General features: G+C 36.4%; 1 protein-coding gene across 2 annotated transcripts in view; it reads left to right on the top strand.

Annotated features, from left to right (window-relative positions):
* si:ch211-266k8.4 (TBC1 domain family member 10A) overlaps nucleotides 1–17,034 on the top strand; it is a 34,326-nt gene that overhangs the window by 5,140 nt on the left and 12,152 nt on the right. For both annotated transcript variants that reach the window (XM_052597132.1, XM_052597133.1), the window contains exons 10-13: nucleotides 2,783–2,895; nucleotides 15,027–15,131; nucleotides 16,313–16,488; nucleotides 16,657–16,766. In XM_052597132.1, the coding sequence (XP_052453092.1) occupies nucleotides 2,783–2,895; nucleotides 15,027–15,131; nucleotides 16,313–16,488; nucleotides 16,657–16,766 (504 nt within the window). The remainder of the gene's footprint in view (nucleotides 1–2,782; nucleotides 2,896–15,026; nucleotides 15,132–16,312; nucleotides 16,489–16,656; nucleotides 16,767–17,034) is intronic.

The following is a 17,034-nucleotide window of genomic DNA, read 5'->3' as shown; positions in this document are numbered from 1 at the left end:
AGGTGCCATTTCAGCCTCACGAAACATGTGACTTAGTGAAAACTGATGTCATCTTATTTGGCCTGGATTTATTTTGCAAGAGGACAATGACCCTAATCATTCTTCTAACTACTGCTGGAACTACCAGTTTAAACTAAACTGGACAGATCTATTGTACATTCAAGGGAAAGCCTTGAGCTTGAGTTGAGGAAGGCATGGGATAACACGAGTGTCGAAGTTCTCAGGAAATATATTGACGCCATGCCAGAGAGATGTGCTGCTGTAATCACTGCAAAAGGTGGACATACCAAATATTGAAGTTAAACGTGGATAAAACAGTACGACTGATATTTGTTTTGTTCGAGCAACCATCTGCATGTTTCATGAACATTATTAAATGAAATCATGTTTTGGAGGCAAAAATAGATTTTTGTTTTGAGGTCTGTTCAGGTTTTTTAATAATTTTGACCACCACTGTGTATATTTATATAAGAGACTAATTATATCTATTGTTTTTAAAGATTATCTTTGAGAATTAAATTGTCAAAATAGAAGATAGGAACATGAACTATTAAATATCCAGTATAAACAATAGCAATAAATAAAAAAATTTCTAATACTGGCTGATAACTAATATGGTAGTAATAATAGTTATTTTCTTACATTAAAAATAAAAATCTCTAATACAGCTAATAAATACTATGATGACCGATATTTTAAATGTGTTGATTATTTGATTTCTCAATAAGTCTTTTCTCTTAATTGCACTAAATCTAGAATTTTGCATGCTTAAATCTGGCAACAGATTGGTATGCACATTATACAGATTAATAATCAGTTAAAACTTTTAAAACATATGCAAGTAAAATAAATAAATAAGCCCCAGTATGATCTGCTTTTAAAACTCAGATTATACAAATATTTTTACTGCTATTTCTTTCTCCAGTATGGTCAAGTGAAGGCAAGCAGATTCATTAGAATGTATCTCTCATCGTCACAAGACCTGGTCTAGCAGTTCAAATAATTATACATTACGTTTATAAAAAGAAACGCTTGTTTAGTTTGGAAATTGAAAAAATGAGGTTTCTTGATGACAGAAACATGGATATGTTGATTTGATGATGTCACAGTCCCCATGGCGATGTGGCCACGAGTACCGCTTTCATTAGTATAGCAGAAGTCAAAGACACATGAAGCCGGGTTATATTGTTAAAGCTGTTAAATTGTTTCTATGGTCGCCGTTTATTCAGTAGTGCGTCATGCCGATCCAAGGAATCCTTTGCCATGTGATCTGGAATTCTTTTTTATGCATGTGCGCAAATAAAACTCACCTTTCTGAATAAACCTTCGATTAACATTTAAAAAACTATATTTGTTGTGGCTTGGTGAAAAAAACATCCATGCACTTTGTCAGCCAATTTGAAGGATTATAAGGGCAAACGATGCCATTTGCCAGTTTCAAAGGGGATATTTGGCATTGACATGCAGATGGCAGTCAGCACAAAGCTCCTCCACATCAGGGAACGGGTTCACGTTGCTCGGCTGGCACCACGGCAGTGCCGACAAGGTCAAGCCTAAATGCTCCCCTCTGATTCAGAGTATCAGAGTTTTGCTAGGCAGAGAACTGAGCCGTCTGAGAACGAAGCGGGAGGCCAGAGAGGGAAACCGAACTGGTTCAAACCAGTCTCTACATTCCCAAGCTGGGAAAACCAGCTCTGTTGGCTTTTTGGAATCTAGTTTAAACATAATTTTTCATCGCTGTGATGACTGATTTCTACAGCTCATGATATGTATTTATTAAATCGGGACGATTTGGTTGACGTCACTGCTAGCTGGCTCTTTGGTCTCCACAGTGATGCGGCTGTAGGCACCCGTCACCGGAGACCGTGAACAATGTCAGGTCTTCATAAAAGAGACTGGGGTGTCCTTGCACTCTTTTACAATACTGGCCCCCTCTTCCCATTCACTCCTGTTGATGTGTAGGCCACTGAAAAACTTGACAGATCGTTTGTGTGCCGTTTTTTTTTTTCCCTGACAAGGCCACTTTAGAGCTTATGTAACTCACTGTGACGTTAAGTGCACGCAGACAAGGTTTATTTCTGCTAGGAGGGCTGCTTTTCCAGGTATAGAATTTGTTTTTAATAGCAAGGGAAATAAGAGTTGTTGTTTTTTAAATCTAGGATGTTTTCATTTCTTGTTTGCTGTCTTCAGTTTGATCTGTAGTTTGTCTAAATCATATCAAACTGTGAGATTTAGAAAAGTTGTCAAATGTAGATGATAGATAAGCTTTTTTTAATCTATCGTTTTTAAAATTTTAAACAAACTTCCTGTTTGTTGACATAACCTAGGCCAGAGGTTTATGGTCCATAGTTACCTATGTTTGCTATTAAATTAAACAAGTGAATTATTAATATTAAAATTAATTAAAATTATTAATTAATATTTGACTCTCACATTGTCATTGTATTAAAGCTAACTGTTTTAAAAAAGATATTTACTTAAATTAAGAATTTAATTAATTTAATTTTAATTAAATTTTAATTTAATTTAATTAATTTACTATATATATATATATATATATATATATATATACACACACAAACAAAAATCACATATCTGGGAAAAAAATCTGATCTTGAAAGGTTCTCCCTCTTGTGGTTTTCTTGGTTTGAAACCTTGGTATGAAAACTTCTGCTGGTTAATATAAGGATTTTTTTTTCCCCTAACAATCTTAATAAAAAATCTAAATCAATGTGGAAAATGTAAAATGTCATAATCTTAGTTGTGGTGTTTGTGTTTCCAGCTCCCAGCATCGTGTCCTGATCCCAGCCCTCTGGAACACTGATGTTCAGGAGTGGGAAATCAACTGCATGAACCGCCTAGTCTTGGAGGGGGCCAGTGGCGGACCGGATGAAGGTAAACACATTCCCACAATCCCACCATTTAACATCCGAGCACGCAAGGACAGCTTACAACATTCGGACGATTACAACAATGAATACACTTGTTCTCCCATCCAAACCTGTGGAGACATTCCAGCCCTCCTTACATAAGACCTCCTCCTTTGTCTCGGTTGTTTGTTTAGTGTACATATGAGCCCACCTTCAGTACAGTATGTTGTCCCGTGTGCCTCAGCAGTCTACTGTGCTGCAAGCAATACACTGAGTTCAGGACTAAGGGTCAAGTGTAATGGGCTGACAGAGACACTAGATAGGGACAGACTGGGGATTTAATCTCTCCGGTCATCAGCGTCTGTTTGGGGATCAATAACAGGGATGCTTTTGACTGGATGTGCCCGTAAGTGCTGACTTTTAGGGAACAAAATGTCAGCAGCATCTCATGTTAGACCCAGGGGAAGACGGCATGCCTGGGTGTACAAACACACTTAAGTGTGCTCAGGCTGGATGCTATGTTTGAGTTCAGTAGCAACAGGCTCAAGCGAACAGACCTTGTGTACTAACGCAGGTTTCAGTTTTTTCACACAATAATGGTAAATAAAGTATTTCATATATTTATATACATAACGTTTATTTTATAAGTTTACCATCTCTCATTGTTCTACCCAGTCTTGGAGAACTATTTAGTCTATAAACTTGAATACCTACCAGCAAAACTACCTGAAAAACGATATACACACACACACACATGCCATAACCAACTAATATATAACTAACAGTTTATTTGTCTATTTATTAGATGTATATTTATTTCAATAATTATAATAATTAAATATATTTAATTTATTTTATGTATTCATTAGATTTATTTTTATTCATTTGTTTACATTTACACTTTCTTTTAGCTTTTTACTTATTTTGATGGTCTTTTACTTTTGCCGTTTGATTCTTGCAATATAAGGTACTTTTAAACTTTTACTTAAGTATTTTCTCAGTTACTATATTGTACTTTAACTTTCATGAATTCACATTTCACCTTCCACCATGCTTTCATTTTCTGTCTCTTTCTCACCAACTCACTCTTACATAACTATTTTCCCCAGCTAAAATCACACTTGCCACTGTCTTGGCCTGAGGTCTGCACACTCTCTATTCCCAATCAAAAAACCTCCATATGCTCTTGTTAACTGCCCTCACTGGGATCATCAGGTTTCTCTCTTGTTGCCAAAAGTCCCTGGCATTGCTTTTGTTAACACGCATTTACAACTTATGTTTTATTTAAGTTGATTTACAGTAGCGTTAACGCAGGTTTGACAGAATCCTGTTCGACCGGCACTTCTCTGTCTGGCAGCCGTGACTCATCTGCTTTTAATGACAGAGAAATTCCCTGAGGGTGGTTGTGCTTTTTGGAGCTGTTTTTTGGGGGTGACATGGTGTAATTGAAAGTCCCAGCAGTAATTTATACTGTATGAATATGTCATCCAAAGCTTTGTGAGTCATCCGGGGGGCCATCGGCCCCCTCTGTCCACCTTTTAACAAAGTAATGAGAACTGACTCACCAAGGCTTTACTCACTGCACCTGAGTTTCCATTGAAGGTCTATTTGGGAAACATCTGGATGTCAGGAAACCACAGAACGACCACAGCTGACTTACTGTTGACTGAAGAGTTTCTAGTGGTCTGTGTCTTTAAATAGATTGTATGTTTATTAGGTTTTTAGCACACCTGTCCATGACTTCATACCTGCCTGAAGGTATTTTGACGTTTGCTTTAAGTAACAAGAAGCATGAGTTCATTAGATTTGCTCTGATTTGCTTTCTCTTTGTATTATGAAGCTATATTGTGGTACTCTTGTGAATGTGTGTTGACTGACACTGAAGAGAAGTATTGTTGAATAAAGTTATTTATTTATAATTTAATATTTATTTTAGTGCTGTCAAAATTAGCGCGTTAACGCATTCGATTAATTTGAAATATTTAACGCGTTAAAATAAAATAACGCAATTAACGCGGTTGCAGTTTTTTTTATTTCCAGTTGTGGCCTATGTGTGTTCAACGTGCAAAGAAATATGGATAAGACCAAGGAAGGACTTTTAGACGGAAAGTTTCAGTATAAAACTCTGCCGGATTACTCTTCAGTCTGCCACAAGAAACATTACTCTTCATTTAGTCTGCCACAAGAAACAGCAACATTAAAATCATGAACTCAAATGTCATTGTTTAAAAAAAAAAAAAAAACAATGACTGTAACAGTGCGTAAATCAGACCTTTCTGTAACGCTAACGTTAATAAGCTTAAACGAAAATAACGAAATAATTGTGTAGCGGAGTATTTTTTGTACACAGTGCCGCAAACTGTCAATCACTCCTGTACGCGTGCATCACTGTCCTCCTCGCAGCTGCAGCAACTTGCGCTCTCTCTCTTCATCAAGCTTTAAAACAAAAAGGGGACAAAAAGTCATATCATATTGTCTTTGTGCATAGGCTATAGATTAATTAGATAAATAAATATCTAAATTTGTGCCTTGCTGTTTACGGTATTTTTTTAGAACTTAGAAAAAAGATGCTGCAGCCAATGAACAGCCAGCGGGGGCTGCAGGACGACTCAACCTCCGCAGACAGTTTTTAATGTTTATCAGACAATAAATACTCAAGATTTTGCTTTAGTATAACTCACAACGAGTTTCACACACCTTCTCCGGCCACGTTGAGTTGTTGACACTTAACAGTGGGAAAAGCGACACATGCGCTATTCACTTGTATAACTTAAGGGTGAATGGGTAATGTAGTTTCTGCTCTGGGTGGGATGAATTAGGAAGCTTGCATTGTGAAGGGCGCTCTGAAAATCGGCAGTGCAGGTAAAAGATTAAAACCTCTATTAAAACAGATGTCCAAATGAGCGTACCGGTACGCTACAAGCACGTTCTGGGCGCACGGAGAGGTGGCGATACGCTCAAGAGCTATATTTGGAAGTGGCGGTACTGAGTACCTGTGTGTACTGGCCCACTTAAAGCACTGGCAATGACTATACTTTGGAATTTTTTTGCAGTCCACTTAGAATTCAACATGGAAATCATTTTTGTTTTTTATTGGCATTGATTGTTTTGAAATTCAAATGGTACTTACATGCCTGTGTTTTTATTTCTGTAATAAATATGGCTTTCAAGCCAACAGTTAATTTGGAGGATATTGATGGTTTATTGCAGGTATGTTGTTTACATGAGAAAATCTGTGTTACAAGTTAAACAAAAATTCCAATAAACAATCATATTTTGAATTTAAATAGTTTCTTTGTCTTGAGTTTACATTAATTATTTACATTTTACATTTACATATCCAAAAAGTTTCAGTCTTTTAATTGCGATTAATTGCGATCAATTTTAAAAAATTGTGCGATTAATTAGTTAATTTTTTTTAATCGATTGACAGCACTAATTTATTTATATAAATATATAATATATATAATATTTATAGAATATTTTTGTTTTCTTTGCGCACAAAGAGCTTCATAAAACTACAGATGAACTGATATCACATGGACTATTTTAACAATGTCCTTACTACCTTTCTGGGCCTTGAACGTGTCAGTTGTGTTGATGTCTATGCAGGGTCAGATTTAATCAAAAATGTTTTAATTTGTGTTCTGAAGATGATCAGGGAAATGAATGACAGAATTTCATTGTTGGGTGAAATATCACTTTAAGTCTGTGTCAACATTTGATAGTCAAGCTTTATAGCTTATAAGAACAAATTATTTTTTTGTGAATATTGCGACATAAGCATCAGTGATGATGATGATGCTGTATAGGCTCCCATGGGGGTGTGTGGTACAGAAAGGTGTTTGTTTCCCTGAGAGCAGGATTGTATTTTGCTGGAGAGTGTGTTGGCAGAATCCTGAGGTGTGCTGCTATCTCAGCGCTGTGGTGCACTGCTGTTATTTTCTCTGCTGTTTGTAGTGCAGTGACTCAGCTGCTTTCTGCAGGTGCAATCAAATTCAAGATGTAAAATATCTATACATTATTTACAAATATGTTACGTTTTATGTATGCATTCGCATACACTTATGTTTAACATTTTTGCATTTTTTTTTTTGAAAAGCAATTAATACATTTTTATTTGGTAGAAATCACGGTCTGGGGGGGGGGGGGTGTGTGGTGTTTCCCTTCGGTAGAAACGCAGTCCATCCGTTCGCACCTACACCTGACCGAAAGTGCACTTTTCTGTCGGTGATTAAATGGGCACGGGCTCAACCCCCTGTGCATGCTGCTGATGAAACGTAACCGTATGGATAATGCGAAATAGGGCTACTCCGATAACGATCGGCCAATCGTTATGCGCATCTCGTCAGTAAAGCCGGTTCTCTAATCAGCGGTAAATTCCCTCAGATGTGCGTGATTTCACATAGAGCAGCTGTTACTACACAGAGCCGTTGTTAACTGAGAAGCTGCGCAAATCCACGTATAAAATATATTCAAATACAAAACTGTTGTTTTAAATGGTTATATTTTATAATATTTAGATTTTTACTATATTTATGATCAAATAAATGTAGCTTTGGTGAGCATGAAATACTTCCTTCAAAAATATAAAAAATCTTGCTAACCCCAAACTTTTGCATGTGTTTTTAACTAAAAATGGTCATATTAAAGGAACACTCTACTTTTTTTGAAAATAGGCTTATTTCCCAACTCCCCTAGAGTTCAAAAGTTGAGTTTTAACATTTTTGAATCCATTCAGTTGATCTCCGGGTCTGGCGGTAGCACTTTAATCTTAGCTTAGCATAGATCATTGAATCTGATTAGACCGTTAGCATCCCTCTCAAAAATGACTGGAGTTCCTATATTTTTCCTATTTAAAACTCTTCTGTATTTACATCTTGTTATTATTATATTACGCATGAAAATATGCTTATTGGAAGTTACCTAGCTGGGATTATTGTCAGGCGCTGTGTAAAATTTGCTGTGCCTGGTGAACCTGTGGTACGGCAGCCAAGTTTCTTGATTATTAAGCCGGAATGAGAGTGTGTAGTATATGAGTATAAGCTAAGTTAAAAGTGTGACCGCCAGACCCGGAGATAGGCTGAATGGATTTGAAAACGGTAAAACTCAACTGTTAAACTGTAGGGTAGTTGGAAAATGATTTTCAAAAGAAGTGGAATGTTCCTTTTAATAATACTGGTTAAAAGAGATAGTTCACCATAAAATGAAAATTCTGTCAATAATTACTCGCCCTCAAATCGTTCCAAACCCGCAAGACCTTTGTTCAAACCCGCAAGACCTTTGTTCAAACCTGCAAGACCTTTGGAACACAAATTAAGATATTTTAATGAAATCCGAGAGCTTTCTGACCTTGCATAGACAGCAATCCAACTGAAACATTCAAGGCCCAAAAAGATAGTATGGACATTGTTAAAATAGTCAATGTGTCATCAGTGGTTCAATCGTAATGTTATGAAGCTACGAGAATATTTTTTTGTGCACAAAGACAACAAAAATAGCAGCTTAATTCAACAATTTCTCCTCTTCCGTGTCAGTTTTTTTAAATAATCACACTCAATTCAGACTTGTTGAGTCTGGAACAATTGCAATGCCAATAAGTATGCAATACCATAGAGGACCTAAGTGGGATCCCTGAGGCTGACTCTGGTTTTTGGGATGGTACTGTGCTGACTGAAGAATAATAAAATGGCTATCAAATCAGTGTATATTGTATTTTAGCTCTGAATCTGCTTCTTTGGTCACCTTGAGCAGGACTCTGTGCCTGAGGAAACACAATAGTCAGCCATTTTGCCTCTAATCCTGTAAAATGAGCTGATTAAGTCAGCCCTTCATTGCGTTTGACTGTTCTGTCCCAGAGCATGTTCTGCTGAAGGCTAATATTTTCTGTAACCCGAGTGCTCCCACCAGACTGGCTTAATCAAATAACCACCCAGCGCTTGTTCAGAAGATGTGAAACAGACAATGACCATGACAAGCCATCCATTCTGGGCGGCACACAGTTGATGAGCGTGAAGAGATGGCTTCATTGCATTTAGTCAAAAGACTGCACTGCTACTTAGGGCCCGGCTTAAGCAGGTCAGAAAGGTGAAATTCTTCCGAGTCCTACCCTCTTGAGTAGAGCCTTATGTTGGCTATAAATCCACTAATGACCGAAGGCTTTCCTAGGTTGCCAGTATCAGGCCACCCGTCATCCAGTTGGCCTTCCAGTTTGGAACATTTCATGTGTCTCCATGGGGGGTCAAAATGGCAATTTTCACTTGAGATACAGAGCCAAATTACAGGGGGTTAAAAATGACTTCAGAAAGATGGCAGCATCCTAATGCTGTTGTTACACAGAGATTGGTAGGTCTTTTAGTACAATCTGTGGACTTTAGCAAACTTTGTTGCATTATGTGCCAATGGTGACCATTAAAAAATGGGGAAACAGCACATTTCATGTTTTTTTCTCTTAGGTTTTCAGGCCTGTAATTCAAAAATTATTAAATGATCTTAATGCACTTTTAGATAATGGGTCTTAACAAACTTTACTTTTGGCATCTTCATTTGAAAGGCCCTATATAGTTTAGTTCCAGAGATATTGGGATCTTGATATGCCTCCAAGGGTAAATCATTAAATTGTACACATTTTCAATGGTCAAAAACCAAATACAAAAATAACTTATTTTGTTTTAAAGAGGAACGCCCAAAGAACAAGTAATGTTGAAACTAGAGATGTATCTCTTTTCTTTCTGTCAAAAAAACTGCATTGAACATACCTGTCGGCATGCCATAAATATTAATTTTCCAAAGTTTGCATGCCTATAACTCAAGAAGTATTAAAGATATCGCAGTATGATTTTAGATTCTAGTTCTTAATAAACTTTTATTTTGTAATCTTTATTTTCATGGCCCTAAATCATTCAGTCCCAGAGAAATGGTTGTCATTATTAGTGTTGCTGTCAGACTAAAAGCATGTTTTTTTTTAATGGTGACTTTTTGGGGAAATCACTCTTCAAATGTTTTATTTTTGCTGTCTGCAGTGGAACATGTAAAACAATAATTCTCAAACATACTTTAAGATTGAAGTCTTTTCCAATATTGGACGCCAAACCCTGTTTTTATCAGTTTCCGTTTGGATTTGCAATATGTAAGGACTCTCGGGCAGTTCCATTTGAGAAAAGGACTTGAGTGTATCTGGGACGCAGCTTGAAAGTGAAATGTATAACAACCTAGTAATTTAAAGTGGAGGAAAAAGCCAAACCGCGGAGGAATTAACCGACACGCAATGCTGGACTTCAGTTGCTTTATGCTACTGTGACTCATATCCGCTGGGATATTTTTATACCCTCCCATTAGAACTAACAAGGGCTTGTTCATCTCAAAGTGCAGTTATTGAAAGATCCTTTAGTTAATTTATTTTAATTTTAATTAATCAGTCTGTCTATTTTCTTAGAAATTTAATTTGAGCGATTGACGGGTCCTTTTTGTGTTTGTAATTAGGCTAAATCACACAGAATATAAAACAAATATCTCCTCCAGCACATTTTCTCCAGGTTCCTCAAGTCCTTGTTGGGTTTTTGGCCTCTGACCTGCAATCAGGCTTAAAGGCCCGTTAAAGTAGAGTACTGGATGTAATGAGTCCAAGCTCAGCAGGTCAGTAGCTTATGGATGCCTTCAAATCTACTCATAAATGATCTGGATTGCAAAAGCCAACTGTCTGAGCATATAATTAGAAACTGATTGCTTGAATTCAGTCTGCAAATTTATAAAATATCAGCTTTTATACGTGCAGCTTTTGCATGTTATGTATATACATGTTAAATTTATATTATACTATATATATATATACTATGTATAATTTAAAAGTTATTTACATGTAAAATAATATTTTTTATTTTTTATATTTCCATTTGCTTATTTAATTTGTGTCCTAGAAATAGTGCAGAATCTGAATTATATCGTAATCATTGATGTCTCTCCCTAACGTTGATTGGAATATAGTCCAGGATTAATGCAAACAGAAGGAGCACAGTTAATCGGTATGAAGATGCTTCAATTTTATTTTACTGTCTACCAAACCTCCCCATGTCTACTTCAGTCTTTTTAATATCCTCAAAGGTCAGTCTGAATTTGCATCAGCACTCAGCACTCTGTAAGACTATTAAAGAATAAGTCACTCATCTCTTTCCAAGCCTGCATGCATTTATTTGACTCAGTGAAACACAAAAGATGTTTAAACAACCATTTTTGTCCAATGAAAGTCAATGGCATCTAAAACAACACTGATTGCACCTCATTGACATCTATTGTACAGACATTAAAAACTTCAAAATTTATGATAGAATTTTCCATTCTATTGTTTAAAAAAAATTAATCTATTGTTTTTTTTATTTTTATTTTTATTTTTTATTTTAGTTGATTTGTAATTGTATTTTTTGTTTTAAAACCCTCACCTTTTCTGAAAGAATTGTCAGTTTTGGGTGAACTAAGTGAGCTTGTTTATAGATTTGTGTGTGTGTGCATGTGTGTGTCTTGTCACCCATCTTAGTTATGACCTCCTGTAATCACATGTCTCACAGCTGTACCATAAATCTCATCAAAGGGAAGGCAGGACATTACAGTAGTTACATCCAGCATGTTACCTTTACTTTGTGGAGGTGCAGGTCTTTTAATCTTAAATGTTTTAAGTGGTGCTCTCTTTGCTTGATTATTTTTTTATGTATTGTGATGGATTGTTTGGCTACTAGTTCAAAAGTCAGCCCATTTCCTTTGTATTCACATACATAATTTATTGTGTTCCTTGGCTCCATCTCAAGACTTTTACTATTGTCATTGTTGTGCTCTATGTTATCTGTTTTCCTGCGGGGTAATATTTTGGCATGTGCAAACTGCACGCACAATGCTACACTAAATAACTTTGAATGTCGAATGGAAAGCTGATTCTTGCGGGTGTTGTTTGGACTCCGTTAGATGTGTGTTGTTTGCTAGAGGGCATCCGGGAAATCTGACAAAGATATACTGGTCCCCTAGGTATAAAGGTAACGGAAATAAATGTATAATAAACTTTTATTATTAAACATTTTTCTGGTGCAAGAGTACATGGAGCCTCCTCCCTCCGGGTGTAATGGTAGTGAGTTATGAGAGTTTAAATGGGAAATTATGGGGACAGGAAGCATTGAAGCTGGATTTTTGGACACTGATAAGACATCCTGCATGTTCTCTTCTCTTCCATGAACGTGAAGAATAATGATGAACCTTGTGAAAATATTTCCACTCTAAATGAACCCTGTAAGCACAAAAAGTAACGACAATCATCACCAGATTTTCTGAATCCTATTTATTTATTTTAAATGTATTTATTTATTTATAGTTTTTTAATATTAATTAAATAATTTATTTTGCCTTTTTTTTTACACATTACATGCTGTTTGTACCAATGAATTTGTATCATGTCAACTTTGTACACCGTTACATTTTTTTATTAAATAATTTTTAGTTTAGTGAAAATATATTATAGTTATTAAGGAAACCACATTGATATTCTAAAATTTAAAATCTAAATTCTTAAAAATTGAATCCTGGAAATTAACATTCCGAGTTTTAGGATCATCCAAATAAAGTCTTGACATATGATGCAAAAATCTAAAAATATGTATTTTCACAATTGGAATTAGTTTAAAACCCCCTTATACTATAATATTTTTTTTATATTTTTATGTAGTTCATTCTCTTTTTGTACTTTTATTACAAGAGATGCAGTCTTTATGAAATGTGAATTGGCGTCCAGAAGGAAACTTCAGGTTTAATCTTGTTTTTCCTGTGCACAGACGCCATGGTTACTGGTTGTCAGGCCAACACTGCTGCTCTTTGTGCGTCAGAGGAAGTGGCAGATATCAGTTTCAGAGCAGGAATATGCTGCCGCTGCTGATCCATGCTGACCTGCAGCCCTGCAACCTGTAGCACATCTGATCTGGTGCAGTAATATGATTTGTTGCATAAGGCTCTTGAAATGAAGAGCTTCGCAATATTTTATGGATTTCAATCAGATGTCTTGTTTTCTACAGATTTAGTTGCGGCGTTGCTCTCAGGGCTCTTTAATTTTGAGTTATTATGTGATATTTATGGGTAGTAGTGTTCTTTATTCATCCCTTAACAGGACCATTTCTGCAGCATCGACATCAATAAACAGAAACAACCAACATTTGTTTTTATTTTTTTTGATTGTAGGCATAAAAATATAATTGTTTTCCCACAGTATGTAAAATGTTCTAGTAAGTGGAATGATAAAATATTATACGCAGAAAGTTAGTTAATGTGACGTCAGTAGTTCAACCGTAATTTTATGAAGCTGCGAGAATACTTTTTGTCCACAAAGAAAAGAAAAAGGACAAAGATAACATTTTTTTGAATAAAGTCGTTAGTTTTTTTTGTTTGCACACAAAAAGTATTCTCGTAGCTTCGTAACATTACGGTTGAACCACTGATGTCATATGGACTATTTTAATGATGTCCATACTATCTACAAGTGCCTGCACTGCAGCATCTGTACATTTATCGCGGTTCATCAAACTTGCGAAATAAATTGACACAATGTTTACAGTATGTTACAGATTGTTTTAAATCATGGCAGGTGAGGGTGTTTTCAAACGCGTCTGGCTAATCAGTGTCCACTTATGCCGAGGGTAGTACCAGTTGTGCTGGTTAGACCTTGCTCCGGAGTAGAAGCTAATTTGGTTCTTGAAAAAGGCAGTCCAGTACTAAAATCACACCTAGTTCCTGCGGTGCGAAAATGCCCAAAAGTGGGTAGTTCCACAATTAGTTCTGGTACTATGAAAAGGTTCCTGCAGTCCGAAAAAACCCTTTCACACCAGATGTGTGTGTATTGTCACTAATGCGTTAGAATTATGTTATCAATGTGTACACAGCCCTTTTCTGAGTCTGATAAAGCATGATGGCCTTCTGGTTATCAGTTGAGTCATTTTGGAGGAAAGCTGCTTTTCAGCATAACCTAAAGCTGGGCGTTTTCTCCTTCAGAGAGCATCCGTGAGGACTGGAGAATGTCTGCAAGAGTGGACGAGGTAATAGGACTTTATCCTAACCTGCCAACTTAACCTTTTCTTTCTTTTTTTTTTTTTTTTTTACATTCTCCCATTTGTGACGTCAACTGGTGGTGAAAATACTATGAGAATTTCTACGATCGAGCAGCACCGAAATGATGGGATTACTTATGATTCTCTCAGAATAGCCCTGTCATTACAGCATAAGGATAAACCTTTATTTTGCCTCTGTTAATGTGTTTGGATCCTGCTCTTTGAAACCGATGCCATTGGGTCGACTGTGGTGACGTGGTCCATTAACTTTCATTCCCTACCAAAGTGAACCCCTGAATGTCTCCAAGGGGAAACCCATTGATCTCTGTCATATTTTATCTGCGTGTCATTGAAAAATCCATCAGAATTTATAGTAAATGAGAATTTGTATTTATTTTTTATGCATATGTCCTTTAGGGCCTTCAATGCTTCAGGGAGGTAGGATGAGCTCCGGTATCTTCCAGTGTTTTCTCATGAACATGCCAGAACATGTTTTTATGAGATCTACTGTGAACTAAAACCTTTAAACTGCCGCTGATGAAGATTGATTGTGAAATGAAGGCTTCTCCAAAGCCTGGGTTTACGGTTTAATTGTAGTTGCGAAGTACTTCAAATGTATCTTTGACTCTTTGTATAGTTAAAAATGCGACACAAACATTTACTGTTGCCATAATTTGTAATTTACAATGAGTTGGCATGTGTCTGCAGTCTTCTTTGCTTTGCTTAGCTTTCTGTGAGGCAGAAATGCTTCCATACGAAATAATGTGCTGTCTCCACAACACTTAGGGCAAACACACACTACAGTATATTCTGTATATCAATGTGTGTGTGCATCCTTGTTTTTTTATACATGTTAATAAATATTTGTTTATGTTTTGTATTAATTTTATTTGTAGAATTAGTTAGATATTTTTGTTTTTTAAATAAATCTCAATTAAAATCTTAACTTTTATTTATTTCTTTTATTGTGTTGATATAATTGAATTAAATGTATTTCCTTTTTTGTCTTTGTTTATTAATTGTATTATTTTTTTTTTCTTATACATTGCATATAAAAATGTTATTTTCAAATCTGTCTTTTCAGAGAAAGTTAAAAAAGAAAGTGCAAAAGGCTTTACAAGTTCTCTCAGCGATGGACAAAAAGATGAAAAACCTTCTCAAGAAGTTGCCAGGAACACTTCCAAGAAAGGTGAGGTGGCTCATAGAGATGATTTAGGAGTCATTTAGACAGGTCTGGACCTCCACGCTCTTAACATAATGGGTCATTGCTTTGAGAAACCGATTCAGTGTCTTAACGAAAGTGTGTTAGTACCTTAAGATGGCACCCTGCCGTATCATTCATGAGATTATAGCATTGCTTGGATCCAATCACACGGCACGAGTTAATACTGTTGGCGGAAAGCCCAGAAAAAGAAATCAAGACAATAGGCTAAAACCCTTGACACACTGTACTTCAGGTCACCGATTCATGCATTCAGTGTCAAGCGAATTGCACTTGAGTTTTACAGAGCTGTACTCTGATTCAACACCACCAAAACAGACGCTTTGAAATACAATACAGCCCACATTTCCTCGTGTTGATGAGATTAGAGGGCACTGACAGAATCCCTAGTGGCATTAGTGGCCTGCATGGATATCTGTTCTCCAGCACACAGCCTGCATGAGCCAGAGCAGGCCGGCAGCACCTGTGTAAATGTGATGGAGTCTGATAACATTCAGTTTAATGCTGTGGGCCCATCTGTGGTGTGATATTTGTTTGTACCTGGAAATATAGTGCAGCTCTCAAAAGTTCAACCATCGGTACTTCTTTTAGATTTACTTTTGAAAGAGCCAAGTGCTTTAAAAGTGACTTTAAAACAACCTTTGTCCCAGTTTAATCTGATAGATAAGTCTTGTGCTTGCTTTAAGAATAGAACCGCTCACATTTTCTCTGGAATGTATGAAAATATAGTTATAATTGTAGTTCCATGTGGCATTTTAACAAAGACTAAAAATAATTTTTTTTAGACCAGTTTCAAAACACTATTTGATTTATCGGCGTCACTAGAGATAGATAGATAGATACTTTAGATAGATAGATTTCAGACATTTTTGATGTTCCATTTGGTGCTACTATAAATCACAAACTTAATTTTTTGTTTTAAAATATTTGTCTAAAAATGTATTACATTGTAATTTATTAATATTATGCATGCATAAAATAAGTTGATAAACTAAAAAAACTGTAAACGTGTGTGTTTATATTGTATATATACTTTATTTGATTTTATATAGATTTCGTTTATTTATTTGTATGAATTTATGATGTTTATGTGCATATAACTGTTAATAGACATATACTTCCCTTTTTTGTGATCTGTGTTTCTCCAGCTCCTCCAGGTTCTAGCACTAAGAATGTTTTCACGCGGCTGCTGAAAGTGGCTCAGCGTTACATTTTGGAGTCTGGCAAGCACAGTGCAGCTGCCAGGTCTTCTCCTGCCAAGAAGAGCCCTGCCCTCAGCCGCCTCCCCAAAACCAGAACCTCCACCTCCTTCACTCAGGCACAGGTGCATCTCATTTTATGTCCAGCATCATTTGAATAGAAAAATGACAATGTGTTAGCAGCTACTCCACTGTCGATATCAGATATCAGAGAGAATAAAAATCATGATACATTTTTTGCTGTGCTGTCAATTTATCCTAAACATATCAGTCTATAAATGTATGTGATTCAGGGTCGAACCAGGAGGAGCAGTAGCAGGAGTTCCCAGAATTCCACTCTGGATGTGGCCAAGGAGGAGCAGCTCCCTTCTCAAGATTCAGATGGAGGTGCCACTGAAGACAGGTGTGTGAAAGAAATAAAGAAATGAGGCTAAACAATCTGTCCCATTTTGTGTTCAAATATAGTTACCGTATTTTTCGGACTATACTGTAAGTCGCACCTGAGTATAAGTCGCATCAGTCCAAAAATACGTCATGACGAGGAAAAAAACATATATAAGTCGCACTGGACTATAAGTCGCATTTATTTAGAACCAAGAACCAAGAGAAAACATTACCGTCTACAGCCACGAGAGGGCGCTCTGTTTTCAGAGTAGACTATAGGAGCACTG

The sequence above is a fragment of the Carassius gibelio genome, chromosome B25 (assembly GCF_023724105.1).
Source record: "Carassius gibelio isolate Cgi1373 ecotype wild population from Czech Republic chromosome B25, carGib1.2-hapl.c, whole genome shotgun sequence".
Taxonomy (NCBI): domain Eukaryota; kingdom Metazoa; phylum Chordata; class Actinopteri; order Cypriniformes; family Cyprinidae; genus Carassius; species Carassius gibelio.
The sequence above is the reverse complement of the archived record's forward strand: the minus strand, read 5'-3'. Positions and strand labels throughout refer to the sequence as shown.